Source organism: Brachyhypopomus gauderio, chromosome 2, assembly GCF_052324685.1.
Source record: "Brachyhypopomus gauderio isolate BG-103 chromosome 2, BGAUD_0.2, whole genome shotgun sequence".
In the NCBI taxonomy this organism is placed as follows: Eukaryota; Metazoa; Chordata; class Actinopteri; order Gymnotiformes; family Hypopomidae; genus Brachyhypopomus; species Brachyhypopomus gauderio.
Genome location: NC_135212.1, coordinates 47,854,200 through 47,880,158, shown reverse-complemented (window position 1 = coordinate 47,880,158; position 25,959 = coordinate 47,854,200). Strand labels below are relative to the sequence as shown.

Sequence of the window (25,959 nt, the reverse complement as noted above, 5' to 3'; positions counted from 1 at the left end):
CTTTACATACTCTCTCTCTTCTCTGTCTCTCTCACTCTCTCTCTCCTACACTCGGTTCACATAGGGGTGCAATCAGTTATTATTGCGTTATTGCTCTCATTAAAGTGCATGTTCAGGACATTAAATTAGTAATGTCCACCCGATCTCTTTCCTTTTTTATCTCTTCGCTCCCTACCCATACTTCCCCCTTTCCTCCTCTGGCTTTAACATAAAAGTCTCTCTCTCTCTCTCTCTCTCTCTCTCTCTCTCTCTCTCTCTCTCTCTCTCTCTCTCTCTCTCTCTCTCTCTCTCTCTCTCTCTCTCTCTCTCACACACACACACAAACACACACACGCTCACTGTCTCTGTTTCTTGTCTGACTACTCTTTCTCAGGGCTAAAATGCAGCCTTTTTTCACACCCCTGTTATACAAGAATCACTGGTTAACTTGTGGTGAAATGAAAAAATAAACTTCAACTTCAAATCAAAGAAGCCTTTTGATGCTACCTATCATACCAATATGTTCTGCAACAGCCCACACTTAGTGTAAATGAGCCCCCACAAGCTCCTGTCTCCATGCCAACACACGCCTGAGCAAAGAAAGAATACACCTCTATGTGTGCCCAGGAGCGCTATTTAAACATCCTTTTATTAAATACCACACATCTCATTTGCAAATACAGCCACCGTGAAGCTAGGAGGCCTTTAGACTAACTAGCACTAAAGAACTTCACAAAACGAAGGGGCTGGTGACTGCCTTCTGTCAGCTCATGGTCACCCCTCGTCTCCTGCGTGCGCTACACTCGAAAACGCCCGACCACAGCTAACGAATGACATGCACAAATGCACCGTGCCTTCACAAATGAAAATGAAATAAGGCCGCTGGTTTCCTGAGGCGCATGTTTCTGCTAACGAGCGTGCTGAGTTCTGAGCGACACCCTCACCGTCACCGCCTTCCTTCTATAAAATTGCACACAGTAATTCAATGACAACCGTTCCACTTGTTCTCTAGGTAGTTGGCACAAGAAAACTATTTTCCATGTAGCAAAATATAATACACACTGCCTTTGTTGATCAAGCCACAAAAGAAACTTTAAGCCGATTATGAATATATTACCAAATTTGGAGTCAAATTTAGACTGAACAACCAATCAGAAACCTTCCTCACGGCTGATCGCCAATGCCAATTCAACATGTACTTTTGGCCAAAACAGACCAACTGGAGCTAACTGGAACACACAGCACCACGTATGGGCGATGCTCAGGCACTGCTGCCATGCAACGGCCCGGCGCGGTCCGATGGTCAGGTCAGTGTGTCCCTAGCCTATAATGTGTCCTCCTATCAGTCTCCTTAACTTTAAAGATAGAATACACGCTGACTTTTTTAGAGCCATTGAGTATCCAAAAAGCCTCCTTGTGTTGCATTTAAAAGCTCCGGGCTGTCCTCCTCGTACTACAAGCCCGTCCACATGTTCGCTCCAGAACAGGTGCGTCATTTCACTGCACCGACTGGGAGATGGTAAACAACTTGTCTGCTCCTCCACTGGCCTCATCATTTCACCCTAAAATCATAACATTTTCCAGGGGAATGAAAAGAAGCTTTGACATTTGAATGTGCGTAAATGTGTTTATTCAATAATCGCTGTAATTTATGACTGCTATAACAGAAAAGAAAACAGGTGGATATGAATAGTTATTTGATGGAAAGTGGGAGTAGCTGACTGACATTAAGATATGTGTTAATGTGCTGTTGAAGCAGCCGAGCTGGATCTCGTTATCCTGCCCTAATCCAGCTTCTCTCTTAACGTCTTTCAACTGTGTTGATTGGAGAACCTCAGGTGTGTCTGGGATTCTTTGGTTTGTGCGTGTAGGTTTTTGCGTGATTGGGCATTTCTGCGCGCGTGTGCCTGCAGTCAACAAGAAAGAGAGAGAAGTGCAGACATGCAAAACAGGAAACACAAGCAGTAACAGCACTGGGGACTACTGTCTGTTTACATCAGCTTACAATTAATTGAAATATTCTAAGAGCTGTGGGGGGGGGGGGGGGGGGGGGGGCAAAGCACAAACGCACATGTGCAGGACCAGAGACAGCAGAGAAAGATGGTGAACAGGAAAAAAGGATGAAGTGCAGAAAAACATAAACGCTGCTGACAATCAGATGATGATGAAGTAAACGTGATTACGTATATTTAACACAGACTCTTCAGAAGACTGCCGTTAAGATTTTGATAAGACTTCGAGTAGATTTTTCTCGGCTTTGTGAGTACGCTGACAAGAGTGGGAAGTGTGTGTGGCTGCGTCTGAATCATGCTAGCAACATGATGCTAGCAACATGATGCTAGCAACATGATGTGGACTCTTCTCAGCTGTCACTCTTCTCCCTCACTACTGCTTGTGGTCACCTTCTTTAACAGAAATACGAACAAACACCAAGTCCTTTATTTTTTCCTCTGCTTCTACAGTACCACAAATTACACACCCATCCTGAAGAGGCTTTCAACGGACAGCTCGGCTATCTGCAGCTACCAACTAGCATCACTTATCTCTGTTCTTTCTTGAAAGGTCTGTCTACAATCGGCTGTCTGTCTTTCCTGCAAACAACGATTTACAGGACCCTAACCAGTGTGGGTTAGTGCACCTGTTACTGAGAAGCGGCACCCTGTAGATCAGCCAACTTGTCATCAGTCATGATACTTGACCTCTCAGCGAGGATGACCTTTGACATGGATGGCCAGTCATGTGACATGGAGAGGGTCCACAACTGCATACGGACTCTCCACTAGTGTTCCACAAGAACGTTCCCTGATCTCCATCAATCCCCACTCCATTAGTGAGGTTCCATCCTTGCGTGGTTTCTCCTGCCACTATGCTGATGACACTCAATTGAATTTCCCTTCCACCGTCTGTCATGCCTTGCAGACACCACTTGATGAATGGCAGCTTCTCATGGATGGCTGCTATATATCCCTGGAGATACATGAACTCCTCGAGTTCAGATCTCAGTAGAGAACACGTGGATCGCTTCTACTGACTAAGTGTAAGGCACGCAAGTTTGCGGTACTACTGGGCAGCCGTCATGTTCTCCTTGTATTGCTAGCTGGACTCAGTTATGCAGGTTCCTCCTTAGCAACACCAGGAAATCAGACCACAGGAAAATGTATCTCAGTGGAAGCCACCGAGGTGCTTGTTCAGTCCTTTGTCACCTCAATACTGGACTACTGTAACTCAATCCTGGTGGCTCTTGGTGGATCTGATCATCCACCAGACCATCAGACTCCTACAAGTCATCCAGAATGTGGCTTCTTGGCTTGCTTTCAACCTCCCGAAGTCCTTCCATGTCACCACCATGTTCTCTGCACTAGCTCCCTGTAGTGGTTCACATCAGATTTATAACACTGACACTCGCCTGCAAAGTTAGAACTGGACCAGCTCCCACATACCTAAAGTCACTAATCAAACTTCTTTCTGCACTGCACTGTCTTCAAGGCTCTAGTACAGCTCCATTCTAACCACTATCCCTCAAGACACAAAAATGACACGCAACAAGACATCTTCTCTCTCCTTTCACCCGGATGGTGGAATGAACTTCCCTTGGCTGCTATACTTATGAATAAAAAAGTATTTTACTTGTTTACTGTCTCTCTCTCACTCTGTCTAGAGCTTTAGCTGGATAGTACTCTTACCACTGACTAAATGCTATAAAGGTATGTATGTATGTGCATGTGTATGTGAGAGAGAAAGAGAGCGTGAGGGACAGAGAGAGACAGAGAGAGAGATAATGGTTTGTTTTTAAATATATGATTGAATTATTGGGTGAAGTATTTTTTTTTCTCCATAAAAGGCACATTTTGAAATGAACTCGTATAGCAGGCAAATTTGTCCACAGTTTTTGGAGAAAACTGCACCTCTGATTAAATATGTATGTGAATATGTAAATAAAAGAAAAGCTTTTAGGGCTATGCTGCTTTAACATAGAGAGGAGCCCATGAGCTTCTAGAACATCCAGAAATAACCATTTGAAGCCCCTCCTGGGTCTCTGTCTGGATGTGTTCAGATTTCATTTTCAGGGGTACAATATGCTTTAGTGAACTACCCTTTCAGAACAAGGCACAGTTATTTAAGATGTGGCTGGTCGACAATCACAGTTTTCACTTTCTGTTGTTGGTTTGTCTTTTTTTTACCTGAATAAGAGGGAGTGGTATACAGAACCCTGAATTTATACTCCAGATCATAATCTGCATTGATTTTGGTATAACCAAGGTATCAATTCTAAATAAGGCGATTCAACACTTTTGTCTCATTTAGAAATTGACATGTGAGGTGACTGCAGACTGATCATTTCTGGTAGCAGGACACAGGACTGAGGACTCAGGACACAGGCTGGTTTGCTGGCCTGCCTTCAAGTCCCCTAACTATACTGAAGCTTTAGTCAAAGCACACGACACTAAATACTAATCCTTCATATTCAGATCAAGGCAAAAAGGGAAAACAGGAACCATACTTCTAAATGTATACTTCGGTTTTGTTGTTTTCAAAGTGTGTGTGGAAGTAGTGTACTTGCATGGAAGGTGTTTTTGTGTGTATGATTCAGCTGATGATGGTGATAATGATGATGTGTGAATGCATGTGTGTGTCAGGACTGCCACTTTAGGACTATTACCTTGTTGGTTGCTAAGATACCTAAATTTGAGTTCATGAAACCCCAACACAGCAAATAAACTGGTTTCCTGGTGGGATAGCGCATATGTGTTATACCAAATACCTTGACAATACCAGATACCTTTACTGACACCTAAATACACAATACACATATACGGATAACAGCCGTGTGTGTGTGTGTGTGTGTGTGTGTGTGTGTGTGTGTGTGTGTGTGTGTGTGTGTGTGTGTGTGTGTGTGTGTGTGTGTGTATTACCTAGATAAACACCTGTGCCACAGTTCCATGGTGTTCATCATTATGTGGCCATGAAACAAAGAACGAAATGTGTTTTTTTTAATGTGGTAGGAGGCATTGCTGGTTGAAATTGTGGTGAGTTTGGGGGGTTGTTTGGGGTGTTTGGAGTGTTTGGAGAGTTTGGGGTTTATGGGATGTTTGGAGGTTGTTTGTGGTGTTTGGGGGAACTTAACCTTAAAGGAAGGAACACTAACGGGTTTTAAATGTCATGAGAGCAGTCGCCTACTCTTGATGTGCTCATACAGGCTTATTTATACAAACTTGTATACAGCCTTGTATATTCATCACTACAGAGACAATGCAGTAGAAATGTAATTAATAAAACATTAATTGAGTCTATGGTGTACCGTTTAAATAAAGTCTGATCAGAAGTGGCCCTGGAGTAAGAGTATGATCAGTGATTACCGAGGAAGAAGGTGGCCGACAGAGGGTGCATGCTATATTGTAGTGAAGTGTTCAGTAAGTGTAGAATGTGAGTGTAGTATGCGATCTCATCCTCACCTCTCTCATCTCCGCTATTATGAATTAAAGTGTTCAGTAAGTGTAGTAGTGTAGTATGTGAGTGTAGTATGTGAGTGCAGTATGCGAGTGCAGTATGCGAGTGCAGTATGCGAGTGTAGTATGTGAGTGTAATATGCGAGTGTAGTATGTGAGTGCAGTATGCGAGTGTAGTATGATGTCTCATCCTCACTCTCACTGTTGCTTGGCAGGAGTATCCGTTGCCTGAGGAACATCATTCACTGGAACCTGATTACAGCGTTCATCCTTCGCAACGCTACGTGGTTCGTAGTGCAGCTCACCATGAACCCCGAGGTGCATGAAAGCAATGTGGTGAGTGACATGCATGCTTGCACACATGTACACGCAGCGCACACACACACACACACATGCTGCATAAACAGATGTACACACACTGTGCACACATGCACTGGCCACACACACTATGCACACATCTCCGCACGTGCTGCACATACACACATATATATACACACACAGCCTTCCATAGCGTACACATTTGCACTATAAAAATAGTGCTTTCACTTGTGTGGAAAAAATGAACCCAGAATTGGGTTAACAGCTTATTGTGTTTTCTTTTCTTGGCTCTCAGTAACATTGTGTATCTTGTGTGTTCTTTAATATAAGAAAATGCTGTTATCGACAAGATCTGCAATAAAGGGACCACAAAGAAATGAATCTCCCCACATAAACAGAGCTCCACAAAAGCCCCAGTCCTGAACGAACACCTACAGTTTTCATTTAGGTCCAAATGGACTCAAATTGGAACTGGAAACCCGAAAAAAATTCTACACTAGGGATGTGGCTAACGTATATAACTTCTCACACTCCCCCCTCTTTCACTCAGTATACACTCAGTAACCTCATACCCTCTTAGCCTGTACATCCTACACAAGCAGACATCACACACTCACATGCACACTCACACTCACACACACACACACACACACACACACACACACATACACACACACACACACACACACACACACACACACAGTCTTGATACTAATTGGATTGTACACAGCTTTTGCTGTTCAGGGCTCAGTCTCTGTGGTCTCTCTCAGTCTCTAAGTAGAAGTCTAATACCAGCAAGTGTGTGTGTGTGTGTGTGTGTGTGTGTGTGTGTGTGTGTGTGTGTGTGTGTGTGTGTGTGTGTGTGTGTGTGTGTGTGTGTGTGTGTGTGTACGTCGGTAAACAGCCCAACTCTCCGAGGAGTTGTCTGATGTGCTAGTCAATTATCCCCCATTTCTGTGTGCTTCACTAATGAACGCATCACAACTGAGAAATTAATTACAATATCGCCCTGTCAATAATGAGCCCACAGGATCCATTCAAATACAGCTCACCAGATCTCCATGCACACTGTCAGACGACCGCATGGTCTTACACATTTGCTTACACACATGGGTGTAAGGAATGAACTTAAAAATTGTGTCTCCATAGGATAAGAATATGTGCATAGCTTCATCACATCATGATGGTCTACAGATGAAATGTATATATGCTTCCTGTAAATTGTGAATGATCAGTCTCTTCATAGCAGCTTTACTGTTGTGCTCTGAAATGCATTTAGCCATACACTTTTTCACATGTCTGTGTGCACCATGGGGGTGTGCCTGCCCACCATCAAGACAAAACCATCGTAAACGTACAGTCTAGTGGCCAAGTGTCTGAAACCTCAACACTTCACTCTTTAATAGAACATTAATGCCCAGACGGATTGAGAGATCAATAAATGGTCTGTGAATCTATTAATAAAAAGAGGTGATGTTCAGATCAATTACTGGGGAATGCGAGTGAAGAAAGACCCTTTCATTATTGTGACGATAGAGATTCTAGAGAAAGATCCATTCACAGGGCAAGAAGAGGCAAATATCCCAAAACCAGAGCAGACAAACGCAGAAGTGCCAGGGGCAAAGCTAGAATCAGAATCCAGAAAACAGGATAAGTACACAGAAGACTTTAGAGACAAGAACAGCTTGGTAATGCTTTACTAAATACTTGGCAATATTCGCCTCAACTGAACAGTCTAGGGGGTTTAAATGAACATGAAAATTAAGATCCAGGTGAGTGATGACTCAAAGAATTCAGTATACAGAGTATTTCCAGAGTATCCAAAATACTCTGGAATACAAAAAATTTTCTTTCCTTCAATGAACACATTTTTATACATATTTGATACAGAATACAGAAAGGTGATTATCTGTCTATTAATGAGTCAATTATTTAGGCTTCAATAGTAGAAATTCTGTTGAATGTTTTTGTGTAGCTGATTTAAAAATTTGCAAAAAAGGTGGTTTGAAAGTTATACATTTCTCGAGGCATCTGAATTCTCCTTCAACTGAAACGCTAAAAGCCATAAATCCTCAGGTTTAGAGGATGTGATGTTTTTTATGTCTCAAACTAGACTAGACAGATATAAGACTGCATCATGATCCTGTTCTCATACACCATTTAATCTCCATGCCAACATCTTTAGCATACATGTAATACCACTTTGAGATCTTGGGCTTTAAATGTACATATGCATTGACAGGTCAGCAACTCGGCTTAAGAAGTCTCGTAAAAAACTGTATACAAACTATGTGAGTAACAAACAGTGACATAAAGTAAGAACAGTCGTGTCAGGGTGGTTTGTCTTTCTGAACCTGAATTGTGTTCACGTTCTATAAAGGAGAGCATCCTCACCACAAAAATTATACTGGGTGAAAATAGTTCAGTATTTCTAATAGGTGGAAAGTGGTGCAATAGAACACCTCAATAGTACAATTTCGGTAAAAGCATATAATAGATAATCTTGATCAGTGGGCTGTTGAAAACAGATTCACTAGAATGCATGTGTGTTTCCCTTTCTAACAGCTCCTTGTGATGAATTACTATTGAGGGCTTTTACATCAAGGTTTGGAAACAGTTAAACACTTGTACTTCTTGGTAATTAAAGCAATTTCAGTTTCTTTTAAGCATTTAAATCCTCTAATTCAAGACAGGAAGCAAGCTGTGTGCAAGTATATTGCTTCTAACGTAAAAGGTAGCAGCTCCTTGGCCCTGTTCAGTTTGGAGCAAAGTAAGATTAATTCAAGCTGAGTTTAGAATTCAGTCCATTACGCTTGGAGCATAATTGGATTCATTTGAAAGCCTGTTTTTGAACTTTCTGGAAGCCTCTCTTGTCCTGTAAAGTGTTGAAGAGTCCTTCTTTTCTCTCACAGACACCACATACACACACCTGCAGTAAAACGTGCGCACAGATCCCTGAGTGTCATTGATTTCAGTACATACTTTTCACACATATTACGAATCTACTACTAAAGGAATCATTCATGTATTGTCAGCATATTGCCACAAGGGCAATTTCAGTTTTCAGTTTTTTTGGTAGGTGAACCGACCTCTAACCATGACTAGCACAAGGCAAATTGCTAAAACATTCATTTACCATTCAGTACCTCGTAAAATAATTAGCTATAATAAAATATAACATGCTGACACATCATATACAGCTATCTAAATATACTGTCAAAATGTGATAAAGGTCAATTTCATCATTACAGTGCAAACTCCAAAAGTGTATAGTACTAGTATTGTACTCGAAACATTTTGTTTGTAATGTTCTATTTTTTAAAAGTCCATTTTAATGACATTATAAAATATATAAAAGAGTTGTGGTTTTGCTCTAAAGTGTTATCTTCACTGAATAGTCTTTAAGGAAGGCTTCATGTCATCTCTCTCTCTCTCTCTCTGTCTCTCTCTCATATCATCAGATCTGGTGTAGGCTGGTCACAGCAGCATATAACTACTTCCATGTGACCAACTTTTTCTGGATGTTTGGTGAGGGCTGCTACCTCCACACGGCCATAGTGCTGACGTACTCCACCGACAAACTGAGGAAGTGGATGTTCATCTGTATCGGCTGGTGTGAGTCTCGCCCTCCACCTTCACGCTAGTGACTTAGCCACAAACGGGAGTTTATGGAGAGCATCGCTCTGAACTCAAGTTACGAGACACAGATGAAACTGGTGATGTTTCTGACTTAACGATACTATATTTATGAACCTTTTAGAAGTGTGTGGAAAATTAGGGCTTGCAGTACTTTCACTGCATTAATTGTATTATTCATGAGCATCGATGGTGATGTCAGGATGGTGACATTTGATTTGTTTTGTTTTTCTCAGGTATCCCCTTTCCTATCATTGTTGCTTGGGCTATCGGTAAGCTGTACTACGACAATGAAAAGTAAGTACCCTTCATGCTTGAGTTCCCCCGGTCTCTACATTTCACTCTCTCTATCTCTCGCACATACACGTATATGCATGGTTGCACATACACAAACACAGACACACACACACTCACACACACACATACAAAACTCTCTTCCAGTCTACAATAAAGATTCAATTATTCTGTCCTGAAGGTTATTGCAGGTTTATCTATAATTGCACTCTGAGAACGCAATATTAATTGTTACTGTCTTCAGCATTGCTGAGTTTGGCATCGGTATTTGAACCACACTGTTCTGTTCATTCTGAGTTAACAAGAACATGTTTGTACACAGCTTAAATACATTACAGTTTGTACTATTCACGTAAATAAATGTGATTATAAAAGTAAAGGTTGCTAGTCACGTTTTTCTAATTCAATCTTGAACATCAGTGAGACGTTTGTATCGTAGTGATATTTTTTTCATAAAGAGTTCTTTATATCCCAAATCACATGAGCATCAAAGCCTTTGAACATTTTTCGTCCTCTTCCTAATCCCTGACAGAACAAACAGTAGTCATCACACAGATGCTGAAACACTTTTTCCTCCACTTTTAATACTGGAACCTCCAGCAAAGAGCATCTTCAGTGTAGCTCTAGCTCCCCCTCCCAGGACCAGGCCTGTCTAAAGACACACAGGTTTGTTTCTCACATAGGTCATATTAATGAAGTGCAGTTAGGGCTTAAAGATGGCCTGTAACTCCACTAGATCGTCAGCATGCGTGACCGTTCAGTCTTTATTTCACAGTCTTTAACTGCCAGTCAGTTGTTTTACTGGCCGCATGCTGGGGACATGACCCACAAGCACACACAACAGTCACCCAGACATATGGTGCATTCTTGTTCAGCCTGTAACTGGATGAACCTGTGAATCTGCCCTTCCCAAACCGTGAAAATCACTCCCACAAATAATGCTTGTCTGCTCAAACCTTCTCTGCTTATTTTCTCTCTCTCTCTCTCTCTCTCTCTCTCTCTCTCTCTCTCTCTCTCTCTCTCTCTCTCTCTCTCTCTCTCTCTCTCTCTCTCTCTCTCTCTCTCTCTCTCTCTCTCACTCACTCACTCACACACACACACACACACACACACACACACACACACACACACACACACACACACACACACACACACACACACACACAGAGGCTTGATCCTGCCAACAGCTGTGCAGACTGCAGGATCTGGAGTTTCTCTGCCCAAGGGACAGACCCCTTGATCTGCTTCTTTAATTTGTCCTTCAGACGGCTGTTCTGTTTGTTTTTTAGGTGATCTTTACTATATAATATTCATTGTCTTTGTTGAACTTAATTTTAGATAAGCCATATCTAACCTCTGTCCTAATCCTGTGTTGAACCGAACCACACAGGCTGCCCAGGGAATTGGCACATGCATTTGAGAATCTCCTGAATGCAGTCAGAAAATGAAAAACAGATCACCGAGCTTTTCTTCTGTGCATCTGCAGGTGCTGGTTTGGGAAGAGGGCTGGTGTTTACACCGACTACATCTACCAGGGCCCCATGATTCTGGTCCTTCTGGTGAGCCACAGCACAAACAGAAACTAGCCGCAAAGCTCCCATTTAGCGCCACAGAAAAATGGGCTGTGATTCCCTTTAGTGTAATGGCCATCACAGCTGTGCTGCAGCTTAACTGTGCTTTCACTCACCACCAGCGTTCATAGCAGGGCTCTGTCTTAACAACCACCCGCTCCACGCTTCTCTTTCACTTCCTCCTTCTCGTAGATCAACTTCATTTTCCTCTTCAACATTGTGAGAATCCTGATGACGAAGCTGAGGGCCTCCACCACCTCTGAGACCATCCAGTACAGGTGAGGCACGTACCTGGGTCGGCCGAGACCATCCGAGCTCAGCACAGACACCGCTAATCCGCACGGAATCTTCTTGCTGACCATTGCATAAACGGCTCTGTGCAAGTATACGTGTCTCGTTTGTCTGTTTCCATGGTTTCCCATGGGTTGCCACACCCATGTGGTCAGTGTTTCCACCTGCATCTTGTAAGTTCTGTGTATTTATAGTCCAGGTGTTTCCCTTGTCCCTTGTAGGTTATTTTGTGAAGTTTGCGATCTCTGTTGTTTTGTGTTTTATGATCCTCATGAGTTTGCTCAATTTGTTCTATTGTCCGCTATAGCGTTTGTTCCTGCCTGTTCTGTTTCCCTGCCTGGTTTTGTGAGTACTCCTTGTGTTTCGTATGTCGCTACGTGTTTCATGTTCGGACTCCCTTGAAGATCTGACCCGTGCCCTCCTTTTCCACCCTGAGTTTGGACTTCCCTTCATTAAATCTCGCTCTCCTCAGCGTGTGTCCACCTCCTCGTTCTGCAGCATACGCTGCGTTACAACTTTGTACTTTGTCGTATACTTTATACTTTACTGTATTTATGGTCAAATGTCTTAGAACTTTTCCTTGTGTCAAAAACATCTCCATTATATGAATTTACACTGCCTTCAGAACTACAACAGCATGCATAATGATACATGACATATTATACATGATTTATGGGACACAATACTAAGTTATATATGTTCTCAAAAGATATTTGTTTATTAACCCCAGGCAAAAGAAAGCACAGTGTTTTTTCTATGTTATTAATATGTATCAGCATAATATCACTGATGAAGAGCATTATACCAGTCCTTATCATCGCCTGCTCACACTGGATGATAGATTAATCCTATGTAATTTGACTGGATCATTCATAAATGATTTTACAGCTTCCGTGAAGCTGACATTGCAACATTTTCCCTATTGATTAACCTGTCCTTGTTGATTGTCTCTTTAATTAATGACTGATTGATTATAGTCTTGTTGTCTTGCTAATTGCAATACCCAATGATATGTTAAGGATATATAAATTACTATTGATACTACTGTAAATTAATCACTGTATTCCAAGTCAACCTCTATGATTAGGCTTATAAATAACAGCGTAAAGCTACTGAAATCCATGAACAAAGGTATAATCAAGTTGAATGTAAATACATATCAGAACAACACCACACTGGAGTGTTCCTGACCCCCCATCATACTGCTACATGCACGCCCCCCTCCCCACCCCCCCCCCAAACATTCTACCCCGAGAGCCCCTCCCACAGTGGCTTTGAATTAGAATGGCTCATCTGCACTATAGCAGCACCTGGGCTGGAGGAGGGGGGGCGGGGGGTGTTGCCTGTCAGACAGAAGGAAGTGACGGGTGTCTGGTGGACACGCCCATCTCGCCCTCCAACCTGGGCTGGTGCAGTGAAACACCTCCGCCGTGTCTCACTTTAGTTTGTGTTCAGGAGGCTCACATGCCACCATTGGCCAACTTGAACATCATGTAGAGCAGTTTCTGCATAACCAGATTAAGATTCACCACTGGAACTGCATTCTGAATTAATTAATTAGGTAACTATGCGCTATTAAAATCTGCGGAGGAAAAAAATTGAGCATGTCAAATTGGCAGGACAGAATACCGTGAACCTCAGCAAAAGTCACATGACCGCATATAAACTTCGGCCTCAAAGTGATTGACGTTGGACTCTGAATAACTCAGGCTGAACTGGAGCGTGACGGTGTTTTTAATTAAATCTCCTCCTCCTGCAGGAAAGCAGTGAAGGCCACGCTGGTTCTGCTCCCACTCCTGGGGATCACCTACATGCTGTTCTTCGTCAACCCTGGAGAGGATGAGATCTCCCAGATCGTTTTCATCTATTTTAATTCATTCCTCGAGTCTTTTCAGGTGAGCGACAGCACTGCACAGGTCCCATTTCTGGCAGTAAGGGGAATCTGCTTTATGCTGGTTTGCAGGATCAGAGGTTTTCATCAATGAAAAGATAAAAGCTGGTTCTCCAGGCCAAAAAGGGGGAAAACCGATTTACATATGCACTGTAGTATAATTCACTGTAGTATAATATATATATATATATATATATATATATATACACACACACACACACACCATATTGCCAAAGGTATTCACTCACTCATCCAAGTGATTCCATCAAAATCAAATGTTCAAAATGTTTTTACAAACATTTGTGAAAGAATGGGTCGCTCTTAGAAGCCCAGTGAATTCCAGCGTGGAACTGTGATAGGATGCCACCTGTGCAACAAATCCAGTCGTGAGATCTCCTCCCTCCTAAATATTCCACAGTCAACAGTCAGCTGTATTATAAGAAAACTGAAGTGTTTGGGAATGACAGCAAGTCAGCCATGAAGTGGTAGACCACATAAACTGACGGACCGGGGTCAGTGGATGCTGAAGCGCATAGTGCTAAGAGATCACCAACTTTCTGCAGAGTTAATCACTACAAACATGCAAACTTCATGTGGCCTTCAGATTAGCTCAAGAACAGTGCGCAGAGAGCTTCATGGAATGGGTCTCCATGGTCTAGTAGCTGCATCCAAGCCATACATCACCAAGTGCAAAGCGTCGGACGCAGTGGTGTAAAGCACGCTGCAACTGGACTCTAGAGCAGGGGAGGTGTGTTCTCTGGAGTGATGAATCACGCTTCTCCATCTGGCAATCTGATGAATGATTCTGGGTTTGGCACTTGCCAGGAGAACGGTACTTGTCTGACTGCATTGTGCCAAGTGTAAAGTTTGGTGGAGGGGGGATTATGGTGTAGGGGTTGTTTATCAGGATCTGGGCTTGGCCTCTTAGTTCCAGTGAAAGGAACTCTGAATGCTTCAGCAAACCAAGACATTTTGGAAAATTCCATGCTCCCAACTTTGTGGGAACAGTTTGAAGCTGGTCCCTTCCACTTCCAACATGACTGTGCACCAGTGCACAAAGCAAAGTCCTTAAAGACATGGATGGTAGAGTCTGGTGTGGATGAACTTGACTGGCCTGCACAGAGTCCTGACCTCAACCTGATAGAACACGGGATGAATTAGAGCGGAGACTGAGAGCCGGGCCTTCTCGTCCAACATCAGTATGTGACCTCACAAATGCGCTTCTGGAAGAATGGTCAGATATCCCCTTAAGCACTCTCCTAAACCTTGTGGACAGCCTTCCCTGAAGAGTTGAAGCTGTTCTAGCTCGGCTGTGTGGTCCACACAGAATCAAATATATCTCTTAAAAACTACTTTCAGAGGTGGAATGTTTATTATTATCACTATAGTGACAGACAGGACAAGATAAGCTGCCATTGTGGAAACTCTATATACTATATTAATACAGAAATTACTTTAGAAATGCTTGCATCTTATAATTTCAGACAAAAGGCTCCTGGTTCTTTTGACATGGCTTATGTGAACCAACTCCTACAATTGCATTGTAACTCACTCACTCCCAGTCAGCGGTGTCACGGAGGTTCACATCGGGGGTTCACAAGTGTGTCCTTGTTCATTTTTGAAGTACTGAAGAGATATTTGATTTGGTCTCTTTATAATTACGTGTGTAGTTTTCTTTTTCTTTACATATTTTGATTTTTTTATATATATCTTTTTGTTGCCTTAAAATAAATGATTATGATATATTTTTTTTTACAATGCATTGTATGAAAAAAAGCCTCTTCTCCCTGATACTGTCTCCTCTCACTCTCTAAAAAGAAATTTAAAGGGCCCCAGGGAAGTCACTTTGAGATAGAATATTACTTCAGACATGTCAGGAAAGCATTATATAAGACCCAGTGACCAAGCCATGAAGGCTGTGCAATGTATTATAGAACATGGCATTCTGGGTTGAATTCTTCAACCAATGGCACTTTCCTACCACAGCGGCCCTCCTACAGCACAGTACAACCGTTGCACTAAAACAGTTTACAAACCTTTAAACAAGATGCAACTCATGTGAAACATGAAACGTGTGCTCTGATTGCTTATTGAATGCTTATGCTGCACAATAAATGCATGTCAAAGTTATAAAATATATCTTTTTCTGTCTTTCTCCTCAGGGCTTCTTCGTGTCTGTCTTTTATTGCTTCCTGAACAGTGAAGTAAGTAAACCCCTTTGGTTTCTCCTCCGCTCCTCTTCCTTTCCGTAACCAACTGCTTGCAGTGTAGAACAGGAGAAGCGTGTCCTCCCCTGCGTGCCCTAGGGAGGCGCATGCTCAAAGTGCACTCGAAGCCGACTTGCTGAAGTGCAGTGCAAGCAGCCCAGGGGAATTTGACCAGCGTCCATTCCATCTGCCAGACCTGGCCAATCGATATGATCGCACTCGGTTAGCCGCCCCTCCCCCAACCAACTCAATGGTAGTCAATAGTGTAACAGTTAATACCAAGAAAAATTGACCATTCATACGATATTTATCCTTGCAAGGGCAAGATCTGGTTTGAGTTATACAGTTTCCAGCTCTGTCTCAACATCCTGCTTTATATTGAAACGCCCACACTGCAAATGCCCCAGAGTAACAATTACAGAGAGGATCTACACTTCCATTCCTTACTGGCTCGTGTGGTTTGGTAACCGATCTAATCAGATGAACAATCCAATGTAAAAAATATGGTATGCGTTTGATCTGAGGTCACTGTCAAATGTAAATTGTAATATAAAATCAAAAAACAGCATGCCGATACACGTCCTCGACCATGCTGTGAAGGGAGACAAGATGTCAGCATCAGTGATATCACTGACAAGTTCCCATAACCTTCAGCAAAGCAGTACGCTCTGAAATACAAGCTACCCTCAGTATCTTTGCCAACAATATCAGCCTTGAGTCAAGATGACAAGGCACAAAATGTGGTCTGCTGCTCACGGTCCGACACCATATCAGCACATGCTGAAAGAGTTCTATTATGATGTAACAAAGGACAAAGAGAAAGAACAGGTTGGTGACAAACAGTAACAAGTCTGAAACAGCTTAGTAGTGACTAATTCTAATGGCTCATTTACAATCGTCTATTGTCGGATTTGCTATTGATTCAATTGACACATTGACTGAAGTAACAACCCAGGCAAACTCTGCATGTTTTCCACATGGATTTGTAGTTGTTTATTAGAAGTGATGTTACAAGGGTGGGGATACCAGAGATTGGTGTTCTCTGGTACATTTACATTGTGTTTAAATAAGTTAATGACAAACAGCAAAATTAAGATATGGTGTTTTATCTTCAAAGAATCATGTAAACTTTATTATAACACCAATAAAGCTTAAAACCAAGCTTATAAAATTAAGCATAATTATTAAGCATAATTATTCAGTTGCCAATAAACTATTGGTGTCTTATGGCGTCATGCTAGACTATTTAACGGAATCAACACTGCACTTGAAACACCTGAAATGAGTTGAAACGTTCTCAATTTATAACAAAAAAACATTTTCCTCATCTTTTCACTTATGTGAACGATATGTATTGTTCTCTGGCAGATGTGCCCCTTCGGTTCATACGTTCTAGATCTAATTTTCGCACACTTGCACATGATACCCAACATCTGCCCTCCGTCAGAGGATTATGAAGGAAAACGTCAGCTTGATCACCTGATCCCTGTAGTGGTCCATTACCATGCCTCATCTCCCAGCAGGAGCTCATTATCCATGCACACCAAAGCACTGCTGCTGACAAACAGCCCGCATTAGACACCATTGCCTCTCCTGGATCTGCTCAAATCAAATATTTAACCACCACAAGAGAATCTATGAATCTTGTCTTGGCTTATTTTATTGGGCAAATCCTCCCAAGGCCACTGTAAAATACTCCTGATGAACTGTCAAGCTCATTGACTCTCACTGAGATTAACTACAAGTGCCTGCTGATGGTGAAGGAATAGCTCCTCCCAGTACCACATAGAGACGGGCTCTTCCTGTCTTTCTATGGTAATTGATTATGTCAGGCTGATTCTGAATGCTTATATAAGCCATTGGAAAGTGTTCCGCTCCTGCCATATTTGTTTGTTAATTTACCGCTGCCATTTGCAGGAAAACCATGTAGATCAGCCTTGAGAGTGTTGCTGCCTGTTTCTGACCCGTTTGCAAAAGAGCCACCAAGACAAGGTTGAGAGTTTCAGGTTGCACTCCAGTGACCGGCAGGGGAAACTGCTTAAAGGACTCTCGCAAAACACCCCCCCCCCCCCCCCAAGTCCCGACACCACCACTAACACCCCCACCCCCCACCTCCGGGAGGCGTGCTGAGCAAGATGAAAAGCAGAGACGCGGGTTGAAATTTATTACAATGACATCTTTGTCATTGATTTACTGAGATGATGCCTTTTGAGAGGGCGAGAACACGTCTTTTTTACTGCAGCTCACTGATTAAAGAGCATCACCAACAGCAACAGCAACTATACAACAGTTTGTATAGTTTCTCAGTCCTGCAGGTCATTGTAGTCTGAGGTGAACAAGCATATATGATGCAAGCAGGAGCGGTTAAGGAAAGATGCTACATTAGTGCTGTGGCTAACAGTAAACTAAACAGCTGACAGTCGAGGCAGTGATACATCTGAACCAGGATCAGGCATTATTGCTGATTCATCCAGATATATATGAGTCAGCATTCAGAACATTTTAGTTTCTGTGCAATGTTTTACAAAAAATAGTTCACAGAACACAGAACATTCAGTTTAGATGGGTTAGTCTAGATTTACCTGGGTGAGATGGTCAGTACCATAGCTAAAATCAAATAGTGACTTGCTGCAATTGTGTTATTGCTGCTGTAGACAAGTTACACTTTTTGGCACTTTGATATGTCAGGACTATGAGAAACTTGGCTTAAACAAACCAATCTGTTTTAATAGATTCACTTGACTTATAAAGAGTTAAACAAAGTTTAATTATGCAACCTTAAGTGCCCACAACCTTAAGTGCCCACAGCTAGATGGCTACATTAAAGTAGACACATTAAAGTAAAGTCTGTTATTTTTTTTAAGACCAAAGAAACTTATTGTTGTTCTATAAATAATTTAGATTGTTTTCACACCTTGACTCTGTTTAGATCAGACACGCTTGTGTTCACCCTTTGTGCAATTTGGGCACGTGTGAATGCATTAATTACACTCAGAGGTGAACCAAAACTACTGCACTAGGACCCATGAGAAGAGGTGGTCTCAGTCCAGTCCCAAAGACCCATGAGAGGAGGTGGTCTCGGGCCAGTCCCAAAGACCCATGAGAGGAGGTGGTCTCGGGCCAGTCCCAAAGACCCATGAGAGGAGGTGGTCTTGGGCCAGTCCCAAAGACCCATGAGAGGAGGTGGTCTCGGGCCAGTCCCAAAGACCCATGAAAGGAGGTGGACTCAGTCCAGTCCCAAAGACCCATGAGAGGAGGTGGTTTCGGGCCAGTCCCAAAGACCCATGAGAGGAGGTGGTCTCGGGCCAGTCCCAAAGACCCATGAGATGAGGTGGTCTCAGTCCAGTCCCAAAGACCCATGAGATGAGGTGGTCTCAGTCCAGTCCCAAAGACCCATGAGATGAGGTGGTCTCAGTCCAGTCCCAAAGACCCATGAGAGGAGGTGGACTCTGTCCAGTCCCAAAGACCCATGAGAGGAGGTGGTCTCAGTCCAGTCCCAAAGACCCATGAGAGGAGGTGGTCTCAGTCCAGTCCCAAAGATCCATGAGAGGAGGTGGTCTCAGTCCAGTCCCAAAGATCCATGAGAGGAGGTGGTCTCAGTCCAGTCCCAAAGATCCATGAGAGGAGGTGGTCTCGGTCCAGTCCCAGACGAACTATGGAACTGTTCATTTGGGGTGAAAATGTAATCTGACGTACATCCGACCCAACAATCAGTGTACTCTGCAGGTTTGTGCTAATCAGCTCTCATAGCCAAGTTGAACCTGGTATATTGCCCAGATAATTACTACAGCTATGAACAAATGCCCCATCTGCTCTTGCTCCATATGAAATTGCACAGAAATAACTGCACTAATCCAGAACCCAGGACCTTCTTCCTCTAATTAGTACAGGCAGGTTCAGTGGTTTGAAGCCATGCCTCTTGGTTTTGCTAACATCACAGTATGAATCTTTATCCCAAATCAATCCAGAGGCCTGACAGAGACATTTCTCTTGTCAAAAACAATCAAAAGAATACACAATCAACTACTACATCAATATTTTTGGTGTTTCTCGTTTCACTGGGGTTAGGGTTAGACAACCATGATACATTTACACAGAACTGCAGACAGACATCAAGTTAACTTCCTATGCTCGTTTTCCAGAAACATTTTTAAAAGCTGTGGCTTTGACTAAGATAAACCTTTCAGTGTCTGTGTGTGATACTACTACATGTCACTGATCCTGGACAATCCTGTAAATATAGTTACCATGGTTACTTCTTACTAAACACCAGAATGTATCAGATATCTGAATGATAAATTATTTGGACTTTGTGCATGTGTATCGATGGATTGAATGTTAAGTGAATTTAACTATATCATGACAAAAGACGGCTTTTTGCCTTCTTATTTAACTTGCCTAATTTCCTAAGAAAAGGTGACCAAACTGGTCACAAATCACAGTAAAAGGGTATCATTACCAAGAGAAGCAACATCTACTTGCCTACATATCTGTCAGCCATCTCTTCCCAATAGAGAACAGGATCATCAGATCACATGTCACAACCACAAGAGCTAAGGACACGTTTAAAGGTCACATGGAAATTAAGCTGACATTTTCTTCGACTTGGTATAGGAAACTAATGCAATCCAAAAAGCCTAAATAAATAAATAAACCCTGAAACTTCGTGGATTTTTCTCCTTCACCTTGGACCCTTGAGAATTAAAATTTTTGATTTAGATATGTATATGATCTTTTATGCATTTTCTCTTTTACATCTTAACCGACATGATCCTGCTAGTTTATTTGCTTCAGTATGGTGAAGAGGAAGAGATTACTCTGCTTAGACCAGTATCTTAGCCACTGCTTTCCCTCTCAGCACCTTCAAGTGTGATGTTATATGGTTTCTGCCCTTAATAAGTGAGATTTAATGTATCAAAATATCACAGGTAAACTCTAATACACATCAAATATAGCAAGAAGTGTTTATACAGAGGCATGAAATAATAATTCTTATAAGAGCTCCTGGTATGAGTGCCTTTTTCAAAAACAAAAATAAAATAAATCACTCGGTGGAGTTTATTCTTGCAGTACGTTAAACAGCTCACCAAAAATTAAATATGCCCACGGGACTTTGAAATATTCCCTCAGGCCTTTATTGGGCTCAGCAGGGATACTATATTTCTGGTGCTCACTAGGTGCTTTTATAATTGTGGATTTTGTTATGAGCCAAACAGTCAATCACTTTAGTTATTTTATCATGAGGCAAAACAGTCACTCCCAGTCATAATCCACCCATTAATGTCATCCCCCCCTCCAGAATTAACCACTTATTACAGTTATTTACATGCTCATATGATATAATTAAAGTGCACAATTTTTGTGATAATGTAAGCAGCATGTGTTTATTTCATGTAAGTCACAATTTGGCTCTAGGAGGCAGTCTGGGAAACTAGACCTTACTCATCTAGGTCTACCTAAACCCCCTAAATCACCATAGTTGCCTTTAGCTAGATTGAGACCTCATAGTCTCTGTTTGCCTTTCTGAGCTGGAGGGATTTTGTTTAATTCAACTATCTTTGTTTATTACGTCCAAAGAAGAAAAAGCACAATGAGTTCTTTCTTTAAAAGCCACCCAAGTTCAAGGTGTATAGGCCTGACACCTTTTCTTTCTCTAGTTTCCAAGCATGTGTGGCACTCTGACAAGGTTAATTGGTTTTAGAACTCACTCCATGTAGGACGTTTGAGAGAATGGTAAACTTTTAATGCTTTTAATGTCTTCAGAACTGTAGTTACAAGGGAAAATAGAAACTCCAGAAAGTTCCAGGAATATCACTCTGTCTCCTGGAAGTAATACTGGAAGTTTTTGTTTTCTTCCGCGTTCTTCATTTATGGTTCCTCGTGTTTCAATTATGTGTAATCATACTTTGAGTTAGTACCTGCCATGTTCCAAACTTGTTCCCAAAAGAACTGAGATGCAAATGTTGATCATTCTGTGTTGTGGATCATTCTGTGCAATACTTCAGCGCCGACGGAGGACACTGGAGCCAACTCCTTTCCGTCTCTCTCCGCAGGTGCGTTCAGCCGTCAGGAAGCGTTGGCACCGCTGGCAGGACAAGCACTCCATCCGAGCACGGGTGGCGCGTGCCATGTCGATCCCCACCTCCCCCACCCGCGTCAGCTTCCACAGCATCAAACAGTCGTCGGCTGTCTGATCCCATGCGATCCCAACCACCAGACCGTTAGACAGACCCCATCTCCTACAGAGCTACACCCCAGACCCAGCGCTAGCTCCCCTCACTTACTCCAGCTAACCCTCTGGTCCCTCAGCAAACCCAGGGAACAGCTGCAGTCCAAACAGGGTACGAGGCCTTTGACTGGAGAACCCTCCTCAGACGGGGCACCAATCTGAGGTAAAGACTCGCGAACGGTGGAAGGAGCAAGATGTAAAGAGGTCAAACTGACGCAGATCACAGGAGGCCAGACTTCAAGGGAAACACAACAGTGGAGTCTGTGAAGTAGAAAATGATCAAAGTTTAATTGGCTTTTTTCATTTCACCTGGTCAGCCCTTCCGTCCGTAATCCACACAGCAGGACACTGCACTGCTTGCATGGATTCCCAGGCAGAGCTGCCCACCCGGAGAGGAAGGGCATGAGCTGGGAGGAGAAGCACGTCTAACCTCCCTGAAGGTTCACATAAAAGTACTGGTCAAACTCAGACGCTCGCTCTATTGGCACTCTGCACATGTGACAATATGTGGTAGGTGATAAATCACCAAGCTCTCGCTGATTTTCCTTTTGGGGGAATTTGCTGTTACAGGAGCACTTCAGAAGCAGAGTATGTCACTATGGGTATGTGTGCAATGGATACAAAGACTAACGCCTGTCAAACTACTTTCAAACTACTGCCTTTTAATGTTTTGACTGATTTCACATTTGTAGACAAACACTTATTCCCATCCCGCTGAGCCCCTGTCAACCTAGGTTCAGAGATTCAGTCAGTCAGTCATCAAAGAGAGAGGGCATGGAAGCTTATTAACTTCCAGCTTTCTTCATATCACAGCATCTCATCAAGTCTTCAAAGGTCCCAACTTCAAATATTTCAATTAGGCAACTTAAAAAGTAAGATTAACCAAGGCAATAAAATGCTAAGGCACGAACTGTGTTGTAAAATAAATTGTTTTAGAAACATTACTAAAGTTTTAGAAGCATTATTAAAGTTTTAGAAGCATTACTGAAAATGAAGCAGACATTCTGTATCACCATGGTGTTTTGTTTATAAACATGCAATCAGTCCTTTCATTTAAAACTGACTTGTTATAATTAAGGTGTTCTTATCACATTCTTTAACATCTTGTGTTTTATAGTCAAGAAGGCTCCCCTGATCAGAACATGCTAAGCAACAATTTGTTCTGCAACAGAAGAGACCATACACATTCTAGTGAATAAGCAGACACATTTGTGTCCACATGCAGTACTAAACAAACGAAGTGTTTAATTCTTAAAAGGTGAAGATCAGGCCTTCCTGGTGAATCTTGTTTCAGTACTAGCTCTAGATGTCTCCTGTCTCCTTCATCTGGACAGGGAACTTCACACCTTTGGAGCAGACCCTACAGATGAGACCAGAGGGATGCTTTAACATGCATAAAACGCTCCCCCTCCTGGTTAGATGGGGACACATACAATACAAACAACAACAGCAAACAAACAACAAAAATCAAACATACCAAATCGTTACAGAAGCTCAGACAAACAAACGGTTTATCTTATTAAACACAAATTTGAAGCACCACACTAACACTCAAGTGAACATATTCAATTGTCATCCGGGTCTATATGCACGTCTATGATGTAGATCCTAGAACAGAGCGCAAGAAGTTGAACACAAAAGAAGATGTCTTTAGAAACAGGTCATTGCGGATGTGAGGACAAAGCTTGTCCGCATCAAACACGTGGACAGTTGTGAGCGGGTCTTGTCTCAGCGTAAAACCGGGCTACTGTGTATAGAAACCAAACACAGGGAGATATTTGTCACACAGCACTCGTGCAGGTAGATGACACACATGTCAATTACTGTGGACAGATGTTATCGTGTTAATTAAGTACAGTGCTTTTTTAAGTCACAACAAATCAGTGTGTGTGTGCGCGCGCGTGTGTTTGTTTGTGAGGGTGTTTTAAAAAACTAAATGTCCACATTCAGAGGGGAAATACACAGAAGGCTCCCAGATTGGCACTGCCCTCCTGCAGTGAGCTGTGAGCCTTAACATGACCATGGTAAACATGTGTGAAGCTCTTCATTCACGGTGATAAGGGTCACTCCTGCCTGAAGCCCAACCCTGCCTTAGAAGGATGAAAGTGAACTTGATTTTTCTCTCTTTTTTTGCTGTGAATGTTTAATCAAACAAGGCATGGTCATTGTGTTTTGAATTAGCACACTACAAACACAAATAGTTAAAGAATGCCAATGCAACTTGTTTCTGAACTAATCGGTTATCAAATTGCCAGAAAACATGCAGCCGATTTGGTGCAGCTGAAATCCCCAAGAAACCTATTAGGTTTCCTTCTAAGATCAAATATATGTGGTATGTCTAGTATGTCTTTCAAGAATTAGGCTGTGTGTAACCTAAAAAAAACAACCACCACTAATATTGTGAGTAAAAGCACAATGGTCTACATTGTCCACAAAGCCAAAGGTTTATCTTGGCCCATCTGTCTCTTTGGCTCTGATTGGTTGGATAAAGCAGTAGAGAAAAAAGGAAAGTGATCTTTCCCAGTCAGGTCTGTTATCTTGTAGCTTCTCAAACATCTGAACGTGAAAGTATGCAGAAAAAACTGCACTCATATTCATATTATCCTGAGGGAAAATAAGTTTTGGATTAGGACAGAGGGGAGAGGGTGAATGAAACTAATTCAGCAGGGTGAATCAAGTTTGAACTGGCAGAATCAACTTAGACTAGCAATATGATGCTAGTTCCCCACTTATATAAAGATGAATAGATGCACTGGAAATGACGATCGTTCTCTGAATCTGATATCCACTAACATCCTGACATCCTGCCACATTACCGCACCCCCAGAAGGGCAGTAAAATGGTACACCACGTTCTTTCCGCACTCTTTTAAACTTTTCTAAGGCTACTGCCATGATGCTCGTGGGAAACGCGACCGGACCGGGACCACAAATACGAGGCCATTTGTCCCATTAAGTCACATGTCCACACATACCTTACTGAGAGATGGCTTTTGACAGATGGCAACTGATTATTATTATTATAATTTTGGCCATTATTCATGCTACATGGCTGCAGAACACATCGAAAATCCATTGCAAAATATGTGTCCTGTTAAAAGGCGTGAAAATCCCCAGCGCTGTCATGCCATCGGTTTGTGGATTTACCACTTCCAATCACGAGTGCAGGGAGTGTAGTGTAGAGCCTGGGAGTGTAGTGTAGAGCCTGGGAGTGTAGTGTAGAGCCTGGGAGTGTAGAGTAGAGCCTGGGAGTGTAGTGTAGAGCCTGGGAGTGTAGAGTAGAGCCTGGGAGTGTAGTGTAGAGCCTGGGAGTGTAGTGTAGAGCCTGGGAGTGTAGTGTAGAGCCTGGGAGTGTAGAGTAGAGCCTGGGAGTGTAGTGTAGAGCCTGGGAGTGTAGTGTAGAGCCTGGGAGTGTAGTGTAGAGCCTGGGAGTGTAGTGTAGAGCCTGGGAGTGTAGAGGCCGCTTGGAGGAAACACCACTGACAGGAAATAAATGCGTTGGTATAACATGCCTCCCCTGCTTTGTCCAGCAAAGCCTGTGGCATCTTCCTGCTGACTACACTCTGAGGAGCAGCACACACACCTAGACCTAGTCCTCATACACACCCAGACACAGTCCTCATACACACCCAGACCCAGTCCTCATACACACCCAGACCCAGTCCTCACACACACCCAGACCCAGTCCTCACACACACCCAGACACAGTCCTCACACACACCCAGACCCAGTCCTCACACACACCCAGACACAGTCCTCACACACACCTAGACCTAGTCCTCATACACACCCAGACCCAGTCCTCCCACACACCTAGACCTAGTCCTCCCACTCACCTAGACCCAGTCCTCCCACACACCTAGACCCAGTCCTCACACATACCCAGACCCAGTCCTCACACACACTCAGACCCAGGCCTTACACACACACTCAGACCCAGTCCTTACACACACTCAGACCCAGTCCTTACACACACTCAGACCTAGTCCTCACACACTCACCCAGACCTAGTCCTCACACACACCGAGACCCAGTCCTCACACACACACCCAGACCTAGTCCTCACACACACCCAGACCCAGTCCTCACACACACAC

At 42.8% G+C, this 25,959-nt stretch overlaps 1 protein-coding gene across 3 annotated transcripts in view; it reads left to right on the top strand.

The window, feature by feature from the left end:
• The window catches only part of crhr1 (corticotropin releasing hormone receptor 1), a 103,126-nt gene extending 80,279 nt beyond the window's left edge, over window positions 1-22,847 (top strand). For all 3 annotated transcript variants that reach the window (XM_076997170.1, XM_076997171.1, XM_076997173.1), the window contains 8 exons: window positions 5,642-5,762; window positions 9,206-9,359; window positions 9,617-9,677; window positions 11,161-11,233; window positions 11,438-11,523; window positions 13,296-13,431; window positions 15,590-15,631; window positions 21,688-22,847. In XM_076997170.1, coding sequence (XP_076853285.1) covers window positions 5,642-5,762; window positions 9,206-9,359; window positions 9,617-9,677; window positions 11,161-11,233; window positions 11,438-11,523; window positions 13,296-13,431; window positions 15,590-15,631; window positions 21,688-21,828 — 814 coding nt within the window. In that variant the 3' untranslated portion in view covers window positions 21,829-22,847. The remainder of the gene's footprint in view (window positions 1-5,641; window positions 5,763-9,205; window positions 9,360-9,616; window positions 9,678-11,160; window positions 11,234-11,437; window positions 11,524-13,295; window positions 13,432-15,589; window positions 15,632-21,687) is intronic.
• The last annotated feature ends 3,112 nt before the right edge of the window (window positions 22,848-25,959 follow it).